Below are 24,339 nucleotides of genomic sequence, written 5' to 3'. Positions count from 1 at the left end.
CTGAGCTCTTCAGTTAGGCCATTCTACTGCCAATGTTTGTCTATGGAGATTGCATGGGTGTGTCCTCGATTTGATACACCTATCAGCAACGGGTGTGGCTGAAATAGCCGAATCCACTAATTTGAAGGGGTATCCACATACCTTTGTGTATATACAGTGGGAAGAACAAGTATTTGATAACCTGCAAAATCGGCAGTGTTTCCTCCATGTAGAGGTCTGTAATTTTTATCATAGGTACACTTCAACTGTGAGAGACAGAATCTAAAACAAAAATCCAGAAAATCACATTGCATGATTGTTAAGTAATTAATTTGCATTTTATTGCATGACATAAGTATTTGATACATCAGAAAAGCAGAACTTGATATTTGGTACAGAAACCTGTTTGCAATTACAGAGATCATACGTTTCCTGTAGTTCTTGCATACACTGCAGCAGGGATTTTGGCCCACTCCTCCATACAGACCTTCTCCAGATCCTTCAGGTTTCGGGGCTGTCGCTGGACAATACAGAATTTCAGCTCCCTCCAAAGATTTTCTATTGGGTTCAGGTCTGGAGACTGGCTAGGCCACTCCAGGACCTTGAGAGGCTTCTTACGGAGCCACTCCTTAGTTGCCCTGGCTGTGTGTTTCGGGTCGTTGTCATGCTGAAAGACCCAGCCACGACCCATCTTCAATGCTCTTACTGAGGGAAGGAGGTTGTTGGCCAAGATCTCGCGATACATGGCCCCATCCATCCTCCCCTCAATATGGTGCAGTCGTCCTGTCCCCTTTGCAGAAAAGCATCCCCAAAGAATGATGTTTCCACCTCCATGCTTCACGGTTGGGATGGTGTTCTTGGGGTTATACTCATCCTTCTTCTTCCTCCAAACACGGCGAGTGGAGTTTAGACCAAAAAGCTCTATTTTTGTCTCATCAGACCACATGACCTTCTCCCATTCCTCCTCTGGATCATCCAGGTGGTCATTGGCAAACTTCAGACGGGTCTGGACATGCGCTGGCTTGAGCAGGGGGACCTTGCGTGCGCTGCAGGATTTTAATCCATGACGGCGTAGTGTGTTACTAATGGTTTTCTTTGAGACTGTGGTCCCAGCTCTCTTCAGGTCATTGACCAGGTCCTGCCGTGTAGTTCTGGGCTGATCCCTCACCTTCCTCATCATCATTGATAACCCACGTGGTGAGATCTTGCATGGAGCCCCAGACCGAGGGTGATTGACCGTCATCTTGAACTTCTTCCATTTTCTAATAATTGCATCAACAGTTGTTGTCTTCTCACCAAGCTGCTTGCCTATTGTCCTGTAGCCCATCCCAGCATTGTGCAGGTCTACAATTTTATCCCTGATGTCCTTACACAGCTCTCTGGTCTTGGCCATTGTGGAGAGGTTGGAGTCTGTTTGATTGAGTGTGTGGACAGGTGTCTTTTATACAGGTAACGAGTTCAAACAGGTGCAGTTAATACAGATAATGAGTGGAGAACAGGAGGGCTTCTTAAAGAAAAATTAACAGGTCTGTGAGAGCCGGAATTCTTACTGGTTGGTAGGTGATCAAATACAGTGCCTTGCGAAAGTATTCGGCCCCCTTGAACTTTGCGACCTTTTGCCACATTTCAGGCTTCAAACATAAAGATATAAAACTGTATTTTTTTGTGAAGAATCAACAAGAAGTGGGACACAATCATGAAGTGGAACGACATTTATTGGATATTTCAAACTTTTTTAACAAATCAAAAACTGAAAAATTGGGCGTGCAAAATTATTCAGCCCCCTTAAGTTAATACTTTGTAGCGCCACCTTTTGCTGCGATTACAGCTGTAAGTCGCTTGGGGTATGTCTCTATCAGTTTTGCACATTGAGAGACTGAAATTTTTTACCATTCCTCCTTGCAAAACAGCTCGAGCTCAGTGAGGTTGGATGGAGAGCATTTGTGAACAGCAGTTTTCAGTTCTTTCCACAGATTCTCGATTGGATTCAGGTCTGGACTTTGACTTGGCCATTCTAACACCTGGATATGTTTATTTTTGAACCATTCCATTGTAGACTTTGCTTTATGTTTTGGATTGTTGCCAAAAAGTTCAATTTTGGTTTCATCTGACCAGAGCACCTTCTTCCACATGTTTGGTGTGTCTCCCAGGTGGCTTGTGGCAAACTTTAAACAACACTTTTTATGGATATCTTTAAGAAATGGCTTTCTTCTTGCCACTCTTCCATAAAGGCCAGATTTGTGCAATATACGACTGATTGTTGTCCTATGGACAGAGTCTCCCACCTCAGCTGTAGATCTCTGCAGTTCATCCAGAGTGATCATGGGCCTCTTGGCTGCATCTCTGATCAGTCTTCTCCTTGTATGAGCTGAAAGTTTAGAGGGACGGCCAGGTCTTGGTAGATTTGCAGTGGTCTGATACTCCTTCCATTTCAATATTATCGCTTGCACAGTGCTCCTTGGGATGTTTAAAGCTTGGGAAATCTTTTTGTATCCAAATCCGGCTTTAAACTTCTTCACAACAGTATCTCGGACCTGCCTGGTATGTTCCTTGTTCTTCATGATGCTCTCTGCGCTTTGACGGACCTCTGAGACTATCACAGTGCAGGTGCATTTATACGGAGACTTGATTACACACAGATGGATTGTATTTATCATCATTAGTCATTCAGGTCAACATTGGATCATTCAGAGATCCTCACTGAACTTCTGGAGAGAGTTTGCTGCACTGAAAGTAAAGGGGCTGAATAATTTTGCACGCCCAATTTTTCCGTTTTTGATTTGTTAAAAAAGTTTGAAATATCCAATAAATGTCGTTCCACTTCATGATTGTGTCCCACTTTTGTTGATTCTTCACAAAAAAATACAGTTTTATATCTTTATGTTTGAAGCCTGAAATGTGGCAAAAGGTCGCAAAGTTCAAGGGGGCCGAATACTTTCGCAAGGCACTGTACTTGTGTCATGCAATAAATTGCAAATTAATTACTTAAAAATCATACAATGTGATTTTCTGGATTTTTGTTTTAGATTCCGTCTCTCACAGTTGAAGTGTACCTATGATAAAAAATTACATGCTTTGTAAGTAGGAAAACCTGCAAAATCGGCAGTGTATCAAATACTTGTTCTCCCCACTGTATAGTGTGTGTGATCATCAGATCATGATATTTTGGTCTTTCACACTGAAAGATGTTTCAAATACTGTGAGGAACTATTATCATTGTAATGGTATGCACACAAAAAACCTGACTGATGACTTAAAGTTCAGCTTATTAGTGGTGGATGTGGTGAGTTAAGACAAACAGAAATCAGATATCCCCAGCTTCCTACATTTTCACGCAGCATGCCAGGTGTCTCATTTATAATTGTTGAATAGACACAAAATATGCCCCAAAACATGTGTGTGCTAGTTGCTCGGTTTGGCCGGGTGGCCAATCTAGGAAGAGTCTTGATTGTTCCAAACTTCTTATATTTAAGAATGATGGAGGTCACAGTGTTCTTGTGGACTTTCAATGCTGCATAAATGTTTTTGTACACATCCCCAGATCTGTGCCTCGACACAATCCTGTCTTGGAGCCCTACGGACAATTCCTTCAAATCAAACTTTATTTGTCACATGCCGCCGAATACAACTGGTGTGGATCTTACTGTGAAATGCTTACTTACAAGCCCTTAACCAACAATGTAGTTCAAGAAAGAGAAATAGAAAAATATTTACCAAATAAAAAAATAAAAAATGACAGTTTAATTACAATAACAAGGCTATATTCCGCTACCGAGTCAATGTGCGGGGGTACAGGTCAGTCGAGGTAATTTGTACAAGTAGGTAAGGGTAAAGTGACTATGCATAGATAATAAACAGCAAGTAGCAGAAGTGTAGAAACAAAGTGGGTCGGGGTGTCAATGTAAATAGTCTGGGTGGGCATTTGATTAATTGTTCAGCAGTCTTATGGCTTGGGAGTAGAAGCTGTTAAGGAGCCTTTTGGTCCGAGACTTGGCACTCCGGTATCGCTTGCCATGCGGTAGCAGAGAGAACAGTCTATTCTATGACTTGGGGGACTGGAGTCATTGACAATTTTTGGGGCTTTCCTCTGACACAGCCTAGTATATATGTCCTGGATGGCAGGAAGCTTTGCCCCAGTGATGTACTGGGCCGTATGCACTATCCTCTTTAGCGCCTTACGGTCAGATGCCGAGCAGTTGCCATACCAGGCGGTGATGCAAACGGTCAGGATGCTCTAGATGGTGCAGCTGTAGAACTTTTTGAGGATCTGGGGACCCATGCTAAATCTTTTCAGTCTCCTGAGGTGTTGTCGTGCCTTCTTTACGGCTGTCTTGGTGTGTTTGGACCATGACAGTTAGTTGGTGATATGTACACTAAGGAACTTGAATCTCTTGACTCGCTCCACTATAGCCCTGTCATAGGTAAACAGGGAGTACAGGATGGGAAGAAGCATGCACCCCTGAGGGGCCCCAGTGTTGAGGATCAGCGTAGCAGACGTGTTGTTGCCTACCCTTACAACCTGGGGGTGGCCTGTCAGTAAGTCCAGGATCCAGTTGCAGAGGGAGGTGTTTAGTCCCAGGGTCCTTAGCTTAGTGATGAGCTTTGAGGGCACTATAGTGTTGAACGCTAAGCTGTAGTCAATGAACAGCATTATCACATAGGTGTTCCTTTTCTCCAGGTGGGAAAGGGCAGTGTGGAGTGGTTTCTGGGATGATGCTGTTGATTGGAGCCATGACCAGCCTTTCAAAGCACTTCATGGCTACCGACGTGAGTGGTACGGGGCGGTAATCTATTAGGCAAGTTCCCTTCGCTTCCTTGGGCACAGATACTATGATGGTCTACTTGAAACATGTAGGTATTACAGACTCAGTCAGGGAGAGGTTGAAAATATCAGTGAAGACACTTGCCAGTTGGTCCACATCCTGGGAATCCGTCTGGCCCCGCGGCTTTGTGAATGTTGACCTGTTTAAAGGTCTTGCTCATGTTGATTACCGAGAGCATTATCACACAGTCGTCCAGAACAGCTGGAGCTCTCATATATGCTTCAGTGTTGCTTGCCTCGAAGAGAGCTCAACTTCGAGTCTCATAGCAAAGGGTCTGAATACTTATGTAAATAAGTGTTGTTTTTTTTACTTTTAATCATTTTTTTTAAAACTGCTTTCGCTGTGTCATTATGGGGTATTGTATGTAGATTTCTGAGGATTTTTATTTATTTAATCCATTTTAGAATAAGGCTGTAATGTAACAAATGTGGAGAAAGTCAAGGGGTCTGAATACTTTTGAAAGGCACTGTATGTAAATGGGGAATTGATCAAAATAAACAATCAAAGAGCAAAACAAAAATCACACAATGAATGTGCAAGAATTGGCAGGAGACAGCTGAGTGCATTCTGGAGAGAGATTTGCATTTATAATTATACTCAAGACACATTATCTATCTATCTATTAAGATTCATTACCATAATCTAAATGGGATTTCTGTCATTCATGTTCTGTTAAGATGCATTACCACAATCTAAATAGGATTTCTGTCATTCAAGTTCTGTTAAGATGCATTACCACAATCTAAATAGGATTTCTGTCATTCATGTTCAGTTAAGATGCATTACCACAATCTAAATAGGATTTCTGTCATTCATGTTCTGTTAAGATGCATTACCACAATCTAAATAGGATTTCTGTCATTCATGTTCAGTTAAGATGCATTACCACAATCTAAATAGGATTTCTGTCATTCATGTTCTGTTAAGATGCATTACCACAATCTAAATAGGATTTATGTCATTCATGTTCAGTTAAGATGCATTACCACAATCTAAATAGGATTTCTGTCATTCATGTTCTGTTAAGATGCATTACCACAATCTAAATAGGATTACTGTTATTCTGAGCACGGTGGGTGGATGCTCTAATGGGTTATGCACCCAATGCAAATGGGTCCAGTACATCTCAGAGAGTAACCCAATGCATATGAGTCCAGTACATCTCAGAGAGTAACCCAATGCATATGGGTCCAGTACATCTCAGAGAGTAACCCAATGCATATGGGTCCGGAAAATTTCTCAAAAATGGCCAGTAAATTAAAATCTTCCTGGTCATGTTGTCCGGCATCACATTTTCCTAACGGAAACCCTGGAGTGTGTGTGTTCAGTACCTTTCCACCGATGAGGGGCAGGATGTGCATCTTGCCGGTGTGAGCATATTTGACGGAAGAGACGATGAGACAGGTGCCACTCAGGGTGACGTGTCGTCGTGACCACCGGTTGACAGGCAGGGCCAGCTTACCCTTCCTCACATTAAACACACCCATCAGCTGCACCCGGTCTGCTCCACCCACACACTGCGGCTTACCTGGAGGGGGGGGGGGTTGGAGAAAACAAACAATAACATAAAATCTCAGATGCTCCTGCTGAGAGAAAGATGTTTAAGAAGAAATCTTCCAAGTAAGATAAACAGAGACGGGGGAGAGAGAGGCTCTCTCTCTGTGAGTGTGCGTGAGTCTCTCTTTGAGTGTGCGTGAGTCTCTCTGTGTGTGTCTCAGTGTGTGTGTCTCAGTGTGTGTGTCTCTGTGTGTGTGTGTGTGTGTGTGTGTGTGTGTGTCTCTGTGCGTGTGTGTCTCTGTGCGTGTGTGTCTCTGTGCGTGTGTGTGTGTGTGTCTGTGCGTGTGTGTGTGTCTCTGTGCGTGTGTGTGTGTGTCTCTGTGCGTGTGTGTGTGTGTCTCTTTCTCTGTGTGTGTGTCTCTGTCTCTGTGTGTGTGTGTGTGTGTGTGTTTCTCTGTGTGTCTCTGTGTGTGTCTCTGTGTGTGTGTGTGTTTCTCTGTGTGTGTGTGTGTGTGTGTCTCTGTGTGTGTGTGTCTCGTTGTGTTTAGGTGAGGTTAGTCACAGGTCACGTGCCGTATAATTTATCGGTCTAGTGGCTGAGGGGTGACTGGACGGTCAGTGTTAAGGAATGGAGAGCAGGTGTAAGGGTAGGTGTAATTCAGAACTCTAGCCCTTACTTTCCTCAGTAAATGAAGGTAGCAAATAAGCCTTGTCTGAGCCAGAACTGCAGCAGATGGAGCTCCTGTATTATTGACTGGGTCAGTGCATGGTGGTGTGCATTTTTAGCAGCACTAAGGTGGGTGTGTAGAAAAACACTATTTTTAGCGCTTTAAGAATGGGTGTGCTCTCATGTAGGCTGTCACCCACCCACATGTACCAGGGGTCATGTTGAGTTCTGCAATCATCATTTTCATAATGCAGACCAAAAAAACTGTTTTAAACCATTTCACCGGCGTTTAATATTCTACAGAGATCAGGGGCGTGCAACCATAGTTTTTCTTCACAGAGAATACATTATTGCAACACATTTGGCAGAAAATAGCTTCATTTTCATCAGATAACCACAGAAGTGCAACGCTATTTGGATCTAAGCCACACAAGTAAATGAGCTTACAATGAAAAAGGTCATGATAAACATTATTTCTAAATGTTTGTCATAGAAAGAACGTAGACAGCTACATTTCCTGTTACGCTTGAAGTTAATCTTGCATTTTACCATAGAGAAGTAGGCTCCACTGAGAAAAGTACCAGAGAAATGAGTTACACATCAGTCAGAGTGCTGTCTGCCAATAGAATGCCCTGTTCGTGAATTGTCATCCAAGTGGAGAAGTGCAACAGCAGCACAAAATTATTCTGATGTCGAGCAGAAATTACAATAAGAAGCATTTTGGATCTGTGTTTACAAAACGCAGCTAGATATTTCTGCGTTTTCTTTTTTTTGGTGAGGGGGGGCTCTGAATTCTGCGTTAATGGGACCCACACACACGGGAGCCAGTTTTAGAGAGAGGCTTAGGGGAAGAGGGAGAGCAAGGGATAGAGAGAGGGAGAGAGAAAGAAAATAAGAATGAAAGCAGCTGACTGAACCAGATCTGTCTGCTTCTCAGTTTCTTCTTATAGAGAGCCCTTTGTGTGTGTTTTTGTGCATGATCATATTTTCCTGAGATTGCCGGTTTTCGTCCTCTGATACCCTCTCCGCCTCACACGTGCTCTCAGGTGTTCCAGTGCTTTGCTTGGGGGATAGAGGGAGGGAGGGAGGGGGAAAGGAGAGAAAGACATTCTAGACAAAGTCCTCTAGACTGCTGTGCTATTCATCAATGCTCATTACATACAAGTAACACAAACACACACACAAACGGTAAAAAGGTGGCCCAGCCCTGGCCAGAGGCTGCATAGTGGTATCCTGTAGCCCTCTGTCTCTTTAAGAGAGAAGGGTGAAGGAGGACACCCCCAGAGGACAGACTAAAGATGAGAAGATAGAGCTATCAACAGCACAGTCAGGTCTGTCCACTCTACAACAGCCCTGTGGAATGTATGGAATGTGCGAGTTATCTACACAGGGACTCCAGTCCAATTCAACATACTGTGGATTATGGTTATTGACCATACAGATAGAGCTGCCAGGCCAGAAGTGTTTATATGCTGGTTGGCAGGGTAATGAAGGGGGGACTGAGGTATAAACAGAGCAGAGTGAGAAAGAGTGCGCAAGAACGAGACCAGAGGGGTTAAAAAAAATATATTCCCCCCAGCCCAGTGAGGAGGGGATTACATTATTCCAAACAATGCCCTCTCAGAGAGAATGTGGCGTGTCCTCATTAGCATCCCCGCCCTCCACCCTGGTCCTTTTCTGTCCGCTCCCACGGCTCTAGGGACAAGTCCCGCACCCCTCCATGGGGCTGTTTCTGGTCCCAGACAGAGCTATCTGGTCTGTTCTACCCAGAGTCCCTACAGCCTATCTGGCTTGCATCATAAATGGCCACCTATTCCCTAGTGCACTACTTTTTACCTAATACGGAAAAAGGTACCATTTGGGATGCACTCTTGATCTGGCTGCTCTCCCCCTACTTCAGAGACCACCGGTTCCAGACCACCGGTTCCAGACCACCGGTTCCAGACCACCGGTTCCAGACCACCGGTTCCAGACCACCGGTTCCAGACCACCGGTTCCATCAACATGGCCACAGCATGAAAATAATGTTCAGAGTAAGTAAATTATGGTACAGCAAAGGATGGGCAGCCTTACCAACCAACACACACACACAAAAAGAGCAACTGATGGAGGGTTTGGGGCTCAGAGCTAGGAGGCTCATACACGCTTGAGGAATCCTCCACCCACACACCCCTCTCCCTAATGCATCCTCTGATCAGGCCACTGGTTACAGGCCTACATACAATGATGTGCTCATCCTCTGATCAGGCCACTGGTTACATACAGGCCTACATACAATGATGTGCTCATCCTCTGATCAGGCCACTGGTTACAGGCCTTCACACAATGATGTGCTCATCCTCTGATCAGGCCACTAGTGACAGGCCTACATACAACAGCATTTTGTGCACCAATTTAACACACAATGGTATAGGCTAATTTTAGACAACCGTACATCCTTCTGTAATGTAATGTAAACTTCAACCACTTTAGGTGGAGTAGTGTAAACATAGTCTGTGCTAATGCACACACGCAATGTATGTATACATGTACACCCTTTCCTTCCGCCCATTCCTATCCTCAGAGCAACATCCTGTCCCCCATGACCACTTCCTGTCTGAGACAGAGTCGGACGGAGTAGACATTCTTAGCACTTCTGTTGTCCTCGCCCTTCCCTTATATCCAAGAATTTTCTAAAGGCATCCCAAACATCCTAACTCTTATCCAATGTCCTGTCTGTGTTTGACCTTAGACATCCAGAAGACAGCCCACCCTTTCAGTCACACATGCCTCAAATAACTGTCCCCTACAAGCCTAGTCTCCAAGGACTGTCCATGGATTTCCATTCTCAACAACACATACACATCAACTTCTAGTGTGTCCACAACATGAACATTAAACTCCATAACTAACTTTATTTTCACACTCAAATCATTGACACTTTCTTTCCATCTTTCTATGGTTATACAGACAGAAGTACAAGGAAGCTTGGTTGTCAAGTTAAACCACAGCCAGGGGAGTAGGTGTTTATAGCAACGCGGGTGGATTTACATGCGAAAGCGTTGCTTTTAAATTGTACTGGATTGCAATAAAAAAACAGTCCGTGCGAAGCCAGAAATGAAATAAAATTCAATTTCAACTTACTATGCCGGTAGGCAGGATGGTCATTATGACGAAGGGAATTTGAGACAAAATATCTAAAGGATTGTATTATTAAACATAGACCCACCTCCTCCCTCCTTACCTCAAAATAAAAGTAATGCATGTGTGCCATATGTGGACAAAAAGGGAATAACTTGTGTGGGACTTTCATTTTGAGGTAAACAGACCCACGTTTGGAAAGTCTGTTTAATAATACAATCCTTTAGATATTTTGTCTCAAATTCCCTTCGTCATAATGACCATCCGTCCTGGCCACCGGCACAGTAAGTTGAAATGGAGTTGTTTTTAACTTCTGGTTTCCCACAGACTGTTTTTGTGCAATCCAATACTATTAAAACAATGCTAGCACATGTAAATCCACCCAGGTTGCTAAGGGGAGTAAAGATCCACAACCGCAGAGAAGCCCAGCTTCTGGTAGGGCTGGGACAATTACCATAGAACTGTGTAACCGACAGTTATGGTGGAAGAACGTCATAAAAATAGAATTACCGTCATAACCATTTTTTGTACGATTTTAGTTTTTGGGAACAAACACCTGACTGAAGACGGGATGGTCGGGCAATTTCACTGGTAAACTCATGGGCACACTCGCCTGGTATTGTGATGAAATAATGTATATGGTAATGTAGAATGTTCATTTAAATTATGCTAACTGATTTGGCTCATGCAAGGAAATGTATTTTTGTAATGTCAGTTGAGTTGAATCAACAAATCACAGCACATATTGATGGGTACACTTCTTGCTTTTACTTCCTGCTTTTTTCTTGCAATGGCTGCCAGTCCACACATTACCCCATCATTGACTGGAATTGGGACACCCGTTCTATTCATTCTATTTTTGTGACAGCACATGCAGTCAGGAGCAGAGGAGAGTTAAAAATGTGTGTTGAGCGGTTTTTACGGTGACTGCAGTCATTTGGCTGGCCATTAACTCTCATCCAAAATTCCATGGTGGTCACAGCCCAAGCTGCTGGGCTGGGTAGTGGAGCTAGAGCCGTTACCTTGGGGAGGAACAGAGACAGAGCGCCAGTGACCTCTGGGTAATGCAGTTCTCAGCTGAAAGGGAGCCAGGCGGGCAGGCATACTGTATACTGTCTGCTGTCGCAGGTAGATCAACACTGAGGAGATGAAATTTGAGTTCTGCACAGCTCACTGTTCTCTCCTTGTCAGCAAAGCACACAATGTGTGTGTGTGTCCCCAACATGCCTTTTCCAGGGGGCACTCAGAATGTGCTGACTCAGACTCCTCTGACTGCCAAGGATGAACAGCCCTAGGCAACACAACTCTTACCTTACACACAATGCAAAACCTGAGTACCCAAGTCTCCTTCAATTATTTCCACATGTAGTCTAAAATAGATCAACTCCTTGTCTTGAATAGCCTTGACACTCCCAGACAGATGCCAAAACCCACCCTGAAAGGAGAAAGCATTCCCAGTTTCACACCCCAATACATTTACATAAACTAGGGCTGGGAATAGCCAGGGACCTAACGATATGATATCATCACGATACTTAGGTGCAGGAATGATATGCATTGTGATTCGATATGTACTGCGATTCGATACTGGGATTTTATTGCGATTTGATGTTCCAAACATATTGCTCACTATATGTCTGCTGCAGAGAGAAGAGAAAGCACCAGAAACTCGTTTTGGGAAGTCAGGGAAATAATAGTGCTGAAAACATGTTGGCTCACTATTTAAAAAGAAGATGAAGAACGAGCTATAATAGGATGAAAAATACCAGCGTTTTGGCGCAGGTACAGCTGACTAGCGCTAGCTAACACTGCCAACTGCAGCAAAAATAGCCTTCTTACTTGGAGCCAAAAATAATGTTGCGATCTGTAACTATTGATCACTAACATACATTTCATAACAAACGGGCATCTTCCAACATTGCTATAGGCTAGTGTGTACAAACTTACAACAGGCCGTTAACAACAACAATGTAAAGCTGGGGATCCCAAAGATGAGGTCCGTGACCCCATTTTTATATACATTTTTTCGAGACCCACACACAATGTAAAAAGTGGGACGTAATCAACTGCCAATGTTTACTTTTTTAATTGGAGATGTGACAGTCTAATACAAATCAGTCTGACAATACTTTTGACCGTATTTCCATATGAAGGAAGTGTGGTTTGAAGTGACTGAAACGCATCAGAAAAGTACTGGGAATGTTGTATGATTAATATTGTATGATCTTCTGTGTAGAAAAGAACATCATCATTGATAATCTCCCCCAGTCTGATTTAGTGTCTGGTCTAATGAGTTCTGTGCAGATTGTGGATATTGTAGAGGGAAACAGACACATACAGTGGGGGAAAAAAGTATTTAGTCAGCCACCAATTGTGCAAGTTCTCCCACTTAAAAAGATGAGAGGCCTGTAATTTTCATCACATGTACACTTCAACTATGACAGACAAAATGAAAAAAAAAATCCAGAAAATCACATTGTAGAATTTTTAATGAATTTATTTGCAAATTATGGTGGAAAATAAGTATTTGGAGATTTCTGGCTCTCACAGACCTGTAACTTCTTCTTTAAGAGGCTCCTCTGTCCTCCACTCGTTACCTGTAATAATGGCACCTGTTTGAACTTGTTATCAGTATAAAAGACACCTGTCCACAACCTCAAACAGTCACACTTCAAACTCCACTATGGCCAAGACCAAAGAGCTGTCAAAGGACACCAGAAACAAAATTGTAGACCTGCACCAGACTGGGAAGACTGAATCTGCAATAGGTAAGCAGCTTGGTTTGAAGAAATCAACTGTGGGAGCAATTATTAGGAAATGAAAGACATACAAGACCACTGATAATCTCCCTCGATCTGGGGCTCCACGCAAGATCTCACCCGTGGGGTCAAAATGATGTGTGTGGTTCTGGGATTTTTGCTCACCGTTCTTGTGATCATTTTGACCCCACGGGGTGACCTGCAGAGAGCTGGGACCAAAGTAACAAAGCCTACCATCAGTAACACACTATCCTGCAGTCAAATCCTGCAGTGCCAGACGTGTCCCCCTGCTTAAGCCAGTACATGTCCAGGCCCGTCTGAAGTTTGCTAGAGAGCATTTGGATGATCCCGAAGAAGATTGGAAGAATGTCATATGGTCAGATAAAACCAAAATATAACTTTTTGGTAAAAACTCAACTCGTCGTGTTTGGAGGACAAAGAATGCCGAGTTGCATCCAAAGAACACCATACCTACTGTGAAGCATGGGGGTGGAAACATCATGCTTTGGGGCTGATTTTCTGCAAAGGGACCAGGACGACTGATCCTTGTAAAGGAAAGAATGAATGGGGCCATGTATCGTGAGATTTTGAGTGAAAACCTCCTTCCATCAGCAAGGGCATTGAAGATGAAACGTGGCTGGGTCTTTCAGCATGACAATGATCCCAAACACACCGCCCGGGCAACGAAGGAGTGGCTTAGTAAGAAGCATTTCAAGGTCATGGAATGGCCTAGCCAGTCTCCAGATCTTAACCCCATAGAAAATCTTTGGAGGGAGTTGAAAGTCCGTGTTTCCCAGCAACAGCCCCAAAACATCACTGCTCTAGAGGAGATCTGCATGGAGGAATGGGCCAAAATACCAGCAGCAGTGTGTGAAAACCTTGTGAAGACTTACAGAAAACATTTGACCTCTGTCATTGCCAACAAAGGGTATATAACAAAGTATTGAGAAACTTTTGTTATTGACCAAATACTTATTTCCCACCATAATTTGCAAATAGATTCATTAAAAATCCTACAATGTGATTTTCTGGATTTTTTTTTCTCATTTTGTCTGTCATAGTTGAAGTGTACCTATGATGAAAATTACAGGCCTCTCATCTTTTTAAGTGGGAGAACTTGCACAATTGGTGGCTGACTAAATACTTTTTTGCCCCACTGTACGTGTTCCTGAGAGTATTTTCTTTCAGTGATGGGATCATAATATTGTTTAGCCTAAATGGTTCAAAAGATAGAGCAACATTTTTTGAAAGAAAAACAGAATCCGCTCTGTTTATTACAACCGCATCAAGCTGCTACCGGAGGTTACTGAAGTAACCCCTATGAATCAAGCGCAATTTTTGCTCTCGCGACCCCATCCTAGTTTGTCAACTGGTTGTAACTGTAACATGAATGATTAAGAGTCCTTTACAGGGTTAATCTGCAGTTGAAAAAGTGACCACCCCGTTTTGGTAAAAAGCTGAGGGATGGGCCTGGAGAAATCTAACCACTAACATTCATAGACAGAACTATAGTATGTATCCAAAAGTATTGTTTAAACCATGCTTTGAGGCTATACAGTGGTTGTTTACATTTACAAACATTAGAGTAAACCAAGCTTATATTTTGGGTTGTGGTTTAGTGACAGTTGTACTAAGCGTATGAGAAATGTATAAATGATATTCTTAAACAATCAATGGGAATATATGACTAATGTATAAGTCTAAAAAGTGCAGATTGCCTCTTTAACTGAATGGATACTTTCTGAATTTAATGAATGGGTACTTGGCATGCAAAGAGAGAAAGAAATAGAGAGGTGGTGGCATGAGAGAGAACGAGAGAAAGAGAGGGGGTGGCATGAGAAAGAGAGAAGGGGTGGCATGAGAGGGGTGGCATGACAGAGAAAGACGGAGAGCTTCAGTCCAGAAATCTCTCTGAAACAGTATGTTCCTGATTACAAGACTTCCCTTCTCTCCTCCATCATACTAGTGCTTCTCCTTTTTCCTCTCACGCCACATTCTTGCTCAATGCAGGCCCCTGCACACCATACCAGCTACTCTCACACAGAGACACAGGTAAAAAAGCTCTCTGTAGACTAACCCTGCCCTGGGGAGACCTGGAGCCATGTATCCCTTCACATAACAGATCATCTCCTTTACTAGTGTTATTCTAGGCCAGGGATGGGCAACTCCATCCCCTTTTGTAGGCCCATGGATCAATTTCCACACAGAAAAAAAGTCTTAACTCTCAACTAGATTAGTAGAATACCCAATGTGCAATTTGTAAATTCCGTTGTGATTCAGCAGTTCTCGTTATGTCAGTCACTGATAGTCACTCAATTAGCCCATGTCAGCAAAATATTTTTAGATTGGCAAATTATTCTAGCGGAAAGCTATCTATCTAAACTTGTAGTAATCTTGGGGGCATTGATTTTGTTAGTCACACTCATACCATATTAAAAACTACTCATTTTTCACGGCAAAATTACTACAATTTCATAAAATTTGTTAGTCTATACATTTCTCTCTGCACCATGCAAAATGTGTAGAATTGCAGGAAATTATAGGGTAGGCAGCATAAATGTAACCACATGTAATATATAGATTTGCATTAGTAAACGCATCAAAGTTACACCTAATTTTTACACCTAATTTTCTATTTTTCGAGTTATTACAGAAAACCGATCAGAATTCTGAAGGATGCCGGAAGTCATGTTGGAAAATGTTTTTCCAGGGGATGATGTAATACGGAGGGCCCGATAAGCCAGCCTATTCCCTATAATGTAAACTCCAAAAGAAATAACTTCAAATGTATAACTTCTGTTTTCAATTACATTTTCTGCCAACTTATAAGCAAATACTTTATGAATGTATTGTTACAAATAAACTTGCAAGGTTGCTTGCCAACTTGCCTGCTAACGTCAGCCATATTCGCCTGCTAACGTCAGCCATATTCGCCTGCTAACGTCAGCCATATTCGCCTGCTAACGTCAGCCATATTCGCCTGCTAACGTTAGCCATATTCGCCTGCTAACGTTAGCCATATTCGCCTGCTAACGTTAGCCATATTCGCCTGCTAACGTCAGCCATATTCGCCTGCTAACGTTAGCCATATTCGCCTGCTAACGTCAGCCATATTCGCCTGCTAACGTCAGCCATATTCGCCTGCTAACGTCAGCCATATTCGCCTGCTAACGTCAGCCATATTCGCCTGCTAACGTCAGCCATATTCGCCTGCTAACGTCAGCCATATTCGCCTGCTAACGTCAGCCTTATTCGCCTGCTAACGTCAGCCTTATTCGCCTGCTAACGTCAGCCTTATTCGCCTGCTAACGTCAGCCTTATTCGCCTGCTAACGTCAGCCTTATTCGCCTGCTAACGTCAGCCTTATTCGCCTGCTAACGTCAGCCTTATTCGCCTGCTAACATTAGCCTTATTCGCCTGCTAACGTTAGCCTTATTAGCCTGCTAACTTTGTTTGCACTACATGAGTCAGCCAGTTGCTATCAAAACCTATTTTACAGCTACATTAAAGTAAACCAATGTTTTGGAAATGCATAATGCCATCTAACCAGTTATCAAAGAATGTTAGCTATATGCAGTTGTAACGGATGTGAAATAGCTAGCTAGTTAGCGGTGGTGCGCGCTAAATAGCATTTCAATCGGTGACATCACTTGCTCTGAGCCCTTGAAGTAGTGTTTCCCCTTGCTCTGCAAGGGCCGCGGCTTTTGTGGAGCGATGGGTAACGATGTGTGCAGAGGGTCCCTGGTTCGAGCCCGGGTATGGGCGAGGGGACGGTTTAAAGTTATACTGTACAGTCATCTTAGTCCGCAAGCTAGCCAGCTAGCTAACAATAGCTATTTAACCAATTAGCTATTAGCCTAGCCAAACACCACGGTTATGGTCAGCAAGCTAGACCCCAACTACTAGAGACCGGCTAAAGCATAACTACAGATCAAAGCAGAAACTTACACATTGATGGCTGGGGCCCATCCAACTACCACGGTTATGGTCGGCAAACTAGATCAGCTAGAACACAACTAACACATAACCACAGATTAAAAACAGAGAGATCAGGTTTACAGATTGATCGTAAAATGTAAGAGTGCAGGCTGGGTTAGCTACCAAAAAAGGGGGGGGGGGGGGTTCGCAGGGCCAAGGGAAAGTCAAGGAAATCCAAAATATACTGAAAACAAATATAAAACGCAACGTGTAGTGTTGGTCCCATGTTTCATGAGCTGAAATAAAAGATAGCAGAAATGTTCCATACACACAAAAAGATTCTCTCAAAAGTTGTGCACAAATTCATTTACATCCCTGTTAGTGAGCATTTCTCCTTTGCCAAGATAATCCATCCACCTGACATGATCATTACACAGATGCCCTTGTGCTTGGGACAATAAAAGGCCACTCTAAAATATGCAGTTTGGTCACACAACACAATGCCACAGATGTCTCAATTTTGAGGGTGCACGCAATTGACATGCTGACTGCAGGAACATCCACAAGAGCTGTTGCCAGCGTCATTTTAGAATTTGGCAGTACGTCCAACTGGCCTCACAACCTCAGACCATGTATAACCACACCAGCCCAGAACCTCCACATCCGGCTTCTTCGCCTGCCGGATCATCTGAGAACAGCCACCTGGACAGCTGATGAAACTGAGGTGTATTTCTGTCTGTAATAAAAACCCTTTTTTGGGGAAAAACTCATTCTGAATGACTGGGCCTGGATCCCCTGTGGGTGGGAGACAGGCCCGCCCACCCATGGCTGCGCCCCTGCCCAGTCATATGAAATCCATAGGTTAGGGCCAAATTCATTTATTCCAATTGACCGATTTCCTTATATGAACTTTAACTCAGTAAAATCGTTGATTTTGTTCCATGTTGCGTTTATATTTTTTGTTCAGTATACATATATTCCAGATGTCTGTCAGCTAGCACTAAGACAAGGTGGAAAAATTACAAAACTCCCGCAGCCTACTTCACAGAGAACATGACGAAAAGTTTACAAAACATATGTACTACAAAATTAGAACAAGCAGGTATGCTTTTCTCTTTTGAGCCCACCGCAAGAAGGCACCAGTCTGCCATGCTAACGGATTCCCACTAGATAACACATCCACACATCATGTGTACGTGACCCATTTGCTTCTTGTTTACATCACACTTCATGTGATTGGTGAGCTACAATACAACACCGCCAACATTTGGTCTGGAATGTAATTACATGCTAGCGGCTAACGTTAGCTAGCTTGAGCTAGCTACCGCGCCAGCATACGAACTCGGTAGTAGATCATTCATATGACGTTGAGAAATAGTGCATTGTGGTAGTTTAGATAATATTTCTGGATAAGTTAAAGCTCCAATATATACATTCTTGGGCGACTTGACAAAATTCACATAGAAATGTGAGTTATAGATCTGTCACTCATTAAAATCAAGTCTAAGAAGTGGTAGATCTGTTATTTGTGCACTATTTCTATGCTTCCTATTTTTAAGTTTTGTTTTTGCGTATTTTACTTTCAGTTTTGTACACCAGCTTCAAACAGCTGAAAATACTACAGTTTGGGTTATGGAAAATATGTTTCACAGCGGTTTAGATGGTACAATGATTCTTTACACTATACTTGCTTGTTTTATCACAAACTGAAATTAGGCAAACTATTCACATTTTTTCAACCAGGAAATAGCAGAGTGATTTCTGCATAGTGCATCTTTAATAAATATGTAATAATACAAAAACATAACTATGTTTGTACAGTAGTTGTACTCATGATCTGGTTACCTATAAGTTACTTAAGCAATAAGGCCCGATGGGGTGTGGTATATGGCCAACATACCACAGCTCAGGGCTGTTCTTATGCACGATGTAACGAAATATACCACAAACCCCTGAGGTGCCTGGCTACCAGCGTAATTGGCTAAGTAAAAATAAATGTTTTGTCATACCCATGGTATACGGTTTTATATATCACGGCTTCCAGACAATCTGTATTCAGGGACTGAACCACCCAGTTTATAATAAGCCTTTGACCACACTGTTACATTGGTGAGTAAAAGCTTCCTAACCTTTAACTCTAAAACTTCAACAGCCGCCCAACAAAATGTTGCTTAAGGACCCCAAAAAGCTAGAGCCAGCTCTGACTGCATGTGTGGGTATGGATGCGGGTACGCAGACCCGCGAGCCATTAAGGCCCCACATGATGAGTTTTGATTTTTTTTGTGGCCCCCACCCCCATCAAAGTTGCCCACCTCTGTTCTAGGCCATATCAAACATAAGCGGTTTGTTTGTTAGGGATTCGTTTTTTTTTCATCTGAATGCCTCTGGTTAGATCGGAGATGATATGGTCAAAAACAAATCTACTTATTGTTAACCTCAAAACATACTGATCCCTGCTGCCCATATGCTCCATCCTCCCTCCAACAACATCCAAAACAATAACACACTTTTCCAAAGTGGTTCCTAACAATCATTGTGATCTTGGGGCATCATGGAAAATGAGCACACCTGTTACCTCCAGATGTGTCTGCCTATTCATCATTCCCCGTGGGGGGTGGAGCGTGTAGGCGGTTCGGAGGCACAAGGCAGGCTATTGTCTCCGGCCGCTGGAACAATTGAATCATCTTCTTGTTTTGACAATCCGACTGACCAAACATAATGCCATTGTAGTGGATGGTCACACAGTACTTTAGTAGGACTAAGAATGGGTTGACAGCATGATAATGGGCAGAGCACTAGCCAAACACAATCAAACTGACAGCCAGGGCAGGGATAGCAGTGCAGGGGCCAAGGGAGAACCACCAAGCTAAGCTAACCTAGAGAATCTGACTAGAAGCTGCTTACCCTGGCTGTGTCCTTATTTAGCACTGAAACAGTCACCTGACCCACCCAATCCTCACTCACCTTCAACACAGAAATACTGGTACACTTTATTTGAAGGGTGCCTACTTAATAACCTACATAAGGACGTCATAACAAAATCCACAGATAAAACATTTATAACCAGTTCATAATCATTCATTAATAGCCACAATAATAAATGAATCACATTTTCTAAGGTCACACTCACCTGCGTAGAAGCGTATGAGACAGCCTATTTCTGGGTCCATACCCTCTTCCTGTACCCGCCACGGGTCTCCATAGCCCAGATTAGAGAGGTACTCATTCTGCATCTGCAGAGGCTTCTCATCATCCTCCAGCCTCCTCATAGCTCCACCGTGCAGCTGGGCGAAGAGGGCCGGTGCTGGTGAGGCTTTCTCTGGGCCTGGGACCCCTCTCAGCTCCCCTGAAACGACCAGGTCACGCTCAACAGCTGCTCTGCCAGTCAGAGGTAGGGCCAGTGAGTTACTGCCACAGCTTGACAGGGGATTGATCAGTCTGGGTTCTCCTCCAGTGCTACCTGTTTTTCCACCTTCATCAGTAGCGTTTTTGTCTTCCAGTTGGTTTGACTTTGATAGCCTGTTGTCAGGAGCTTTGCAGGCATCAGTTGAGGGGACGTGCATGGATTTCCCCTCCAGGGTCTGTTGCCGAGTGACAGTGGGGATGCTGGCTGTGTGTGTCGGGGAAGGGTCAAGCTCAACCTCGTCTGAGGAACTCCCAAACGGGTCCAATTCCTCCGTGGCAGAATCTAAGTTTGGGCTGAGCACTGAGGAGTTTGTCCCAAGGACAGCAGCATCACTGAGGGAGTTCCGGTGTTGGCTGGGCCGCGGACCACCGGGGCTCAAATCATCAAAGGTGCTACTCTCCATGTCTGAGCCTGAGTACAGTCCACAACTGTCGGCCCCACTCAGGCCCATGTCTGCACCCTCACTGTCATTTAGATAAACCTCAGAGGAAGAGGTGCTTGGTATCTTGTAGTCAGAAAGTAATATATTTGTTTCCAGGTAATATTGAGCATGGTTGTTATTGCTATGAAGCCGCTTGATTGGAGAGACTGGTTGGTTCTCCTCTGACCCTGAGTAGGAGATCACAGAACCTCGGTAGGAGGTCTTCACGTTGTTACTTTTATTCACACCAAGTTGGTAGTCAATATGCCCATGGCTACCATTGCAGTTACCGTTCAGGTCAACATAAGCACTTGTTTTGCGAGTCATTCTTAGTATCCCTCCACATTTACCTCCAAGCTGCCCCAGACGAGCCGCTATCTCCCCAGCGGTGGTGTCCACGGCGCATAGTACTGCCCGGGGGTAGGAGGGCGTGAGTCGGTCATGGACGTGGATACAACCCTGCTGGAGGTCAGCTCGGACCCACGCCTTGTCGTTGGGCTGGAGCTGCTTCGCCTGCTTCTGGCGAAGCAAGGTCTTTCTATCCAGGCTCAGTGTGTTGTTGACAGACGATGCGGACAGTGTGGGTCTCACTCCCCCAACGGAGGAGACTGCGGGTGGGCTTGAGGTTGTCAAAGCTGCGGCCGAGAGGTTCCTCTTGTGCCGCCGTCTCCTGGTCAACAACGAGTTCACGCTGGTGCTGCTGACCGATACGAGGCTGTAGATGTTGGGTGTTTTACCGGTGGTCATGTTGAGATTGGCAGCACTACTGGTGGCGTTAGCAGCCTGGTTTTGGTAAATCCCGTTCCGTATCGCTATGTGAAGTAGGGAGGTGGTAGCAAGTCCCAAGAGTTTTGTCTCCCCGCCCCCGCCATCATCTTCCCCCGTCGCAGTTATTTTTCCAGCGGGGAAGAGTGCACCACCACTGGCCTTTAAAAACTTGCTGCCACTTCTTATTTGTCCAATTTCCGAGTCTAATATTCCGACTGATGTTGACAGGGAATCCACCTCCAATCGGCTCCTCTCCCCAGTCACTATCCGCACACTTTCCATTTTCCGCAAGTGAATGCGCTAACGTTAGCAAGCAAGCTAACAGTAGCAACAACCACTATGAACTCCAAATAAATAAAGCTAGTTAGCTAACGTTAGTTCCGGCAGGTACCCTTGCAGTTTATTCGTTACATACATTATTCCACTTGCGTTTTCCAGCTAGCAATGGAGAAAGCAAGAGAGCTAGCCAGGCCGTGCAATTTGTTTTCTTTTGCTGGCTGCTGGTGAAATCGCCGGTCAATGCCGCTCGGTTGCTATCGAGACCGCCATTATAAAGGATGTTTTGCTGCGGTATGAAACCAGCCAGTCAAGCTCATTAGATATGTGAAGCATTTGATGAAGCTGGCGGGATTTGAAGATTTGTTTACACCCACGAAAGCTTTATATTTATGAGATGACGTAAAGAGCCATGCATGGACTTCTGGGAAATGTAGTTTTCTGTATTTAACTTTCCCTTTAGCAGCGACATTAGTACATAGTTTCTAAACCCCGAGTCACAACATCACAACACTTCAGGAAACGCTTGCGAAGGAGACCAAGCAGACAAGGCCGGGGTTTGGGGTTAGAGAATTCAATGAGAGAAGTGAAACGTTGTTCCTTAGTTGTTAATTTTCTCGAAATCGAAAGGCACAACATACATTCGAGACAATGTTTTAAGTAGTTTAACATGTTATTACTTCAAACTCGTGAAAGTGACAAACTGACACGTTTTCATTTTCGTCCAAAATAACTTTATATAGGAGTGCCATTGATTTTGACGGGTTGCACATGCGTAGGTCGGCACGATAGGCCCGTTAGACCCGAGTATGTGTTTCTAGGCATGAGTTTTGCTTGTCAAAGTCGCCATGGGATAACTGGGCCCAAAATCTGTCTTATGTGGCGCTCAGTTTTTGTATGGAGGTCAACGAGGGTGTCGAATTTGGCTAACAGAAAATGTAATGGTTTATTTGCTACGTGTGGCTTATTTGACCGAATAAAAGTTTCGTTATGACTATGTTGTTACGTATGGAACGCCGTTTGGGTCTTTGCGTGTCCAAAAGATACACGTCAAATAACACAATTTGACCGTTAAGTAAGCTTTAATTTGACACGTCAAATAACTATTTTATTATAGAATGTTGTGTGCTGAATTTGCATGTGTAAGCCAAGCGCCACCATTACTGTCAAAGCTTCTGGGGTAGTTAGCTAGCACCAATGCAAGTAGCCTGAAAACATTAACCAGTCGAAACTGCAGTCATTTTCAATATTCTTAGCAATGGTTTAGGAATCCATGTGAGTAAGTATTAGCTAGGTAGCTACTTGTTGTTATTCTATTGAAATCACTAGCTAGCCAGCTACTTAACCCTGTTGCCCAAAACAAACGTTATAAACACCCAGCTAGCTTAATCTGGCTAGTATGACTTGACCGGACAGGGTTATGTGTTGTGAAACTAGCCACAATAGTGGAATTTGCGTTTCGGCTTCAAAATAAAGTCCATATTTGAAAGCAATGCAGAAGGTTACAATTGGTGGAATCATGCCGTATTTAGACGACATTATCTTAAACATGGTCGGAGTGTTGGAATGTGGAGCAATGAAATGGAGTATGAGTCTACTCCCACAGAAAATAACTGGGAAGAGTTCACACAAATATTATCGTCATAGTAGCTCTTATTGAGGGACTTTGACTGTGGGAATGTACCTACCCAGTCAGCCTATTGTGCATAATGACATTTATATTGCACTGTACAGCCTTACCTAATGATAGTCCTCCTCAGAGTTATCAGGCTCCAAAACATCCAGGTCATATTGTTTTTCCTCTGGAATAGTGTTCAATACACATAGTAGGTTGACTGGTACAATAAATGTGGCTCAATTCACAGTGGTTTCAGGTCCCGCAATAAAAGCTATGACACTAATGTTCTCTGGGTGTCATTGAGTACAGTAGACTGATACAGTGAAATAAGTATTTTTTTTATATATTTTTTTTATTTCACCTTTATTTAACCAGGTAGGCTAGTTGAGAACAAGTTCTCATTTACAACTGCGACCTGGCCAAGATAAAGCATAGCAGTGTGAACAGACAACACAGTATGCCCCGAATGCAATTCTAAAGTATAATACAACCCTTGTGATTAACACATTTTTGTCAAATTAACAAATTATTGTGTTTTGTTGAATTTATATAAGAACATTATCTGTATTCATTTGTATCGCTTTCAATTAGATACTTTTATTTTGAAGGTGAACCGCAAATTCCACAATCGTGGCTTATCCTTATTGTGGCTAGCTTCACATAGGTGGGTCCGACCACGATTAATCAAATAAGAACTGTCTTGTAAATTAGGGGTATTTTGGGTGATGACACGTAACTAGATAGTGAGCTAGCTAACTATAGCTACTGAAACAGATTATGTAGTTTTGCTATGTTTTTGGGGGAGAACATTGTTTGCATCCATCAGCTAGCTAGCTTTTTTCTAACCAGCACGGTCCAGTTTGGGGAAGTGTGTCTGCGCTCGTGCAGTAGTGGCAGGTGCACGAGACAAGACTTTACCAGGGTCATAGCATACGTATCGGCGAATCGTTATGACATATGAAATACGAGTGATAGTGTAATTATTGTGTAATATCTACGTAAAATAATCATGAACATGTTAAATGATTACGCGACGTGCAGTAATATTCAGGTCCTGATTGGTCGGTCAGAAAGCTTATTTGACGCG

At 43.4% G+C, this 24,339-nt stretch overlaps 1 protein-coding gene across 2 annotated transcripts in view; it reads right to left on the bottom strand.

Moving 5' to 3' along the window:
• The window catches only part of LOC110523018 (PH domain leucine-rich repeat-containing protein phosphatase 1), a 57,088-nt gene extending 34,390 nt beyond the window's left edge, over positions 1-22,698 (bottom strand). For both annotated transcript variants that reach the window (XM_090236145.1, XM_036978556.2), the window contains exons 1-2: positions 19,894-22,698; positions 6,134-6,330 (exon numbers count right to left, since the gene is read on the bottom strand). In XM_090236145.1, the coding sequence (XP_090092271.1) occupies positions 6,134-6,330; positions 19,894-21,640 (1,944 nt within the window). In that variant the 5' untranslated portion in view covers positions 21,641-22,698. The remainder of the gene's footprint in view (positions 1-6,133; positions 6,331-19,893) is intronic.
• Between the last annotated feature and the right edge of the window lie 1,641 nt (positions 22,699-24,339).

This window comes from Oncorhynchus mykiss, chromosome 5, assembly GCF_057628025.1.
Source record: "Oncorhynchus mykiss isolate SJ-2025 chromosome 5, ASM5762802v1, whole genome shotgun sequence".
Lineage (NCBI taxonomy): Eukaryota > Metazoa > Chordata > Actinopteri > Salmoniformes > Salmonidae > Oncorhynchus > Oncorhynchus mykiss.
The sequence above is the reverse complement of the archived record's forward strand: the minus strand, read 5'-3'. Positions and strand labels throughout refer to the sequence as shown.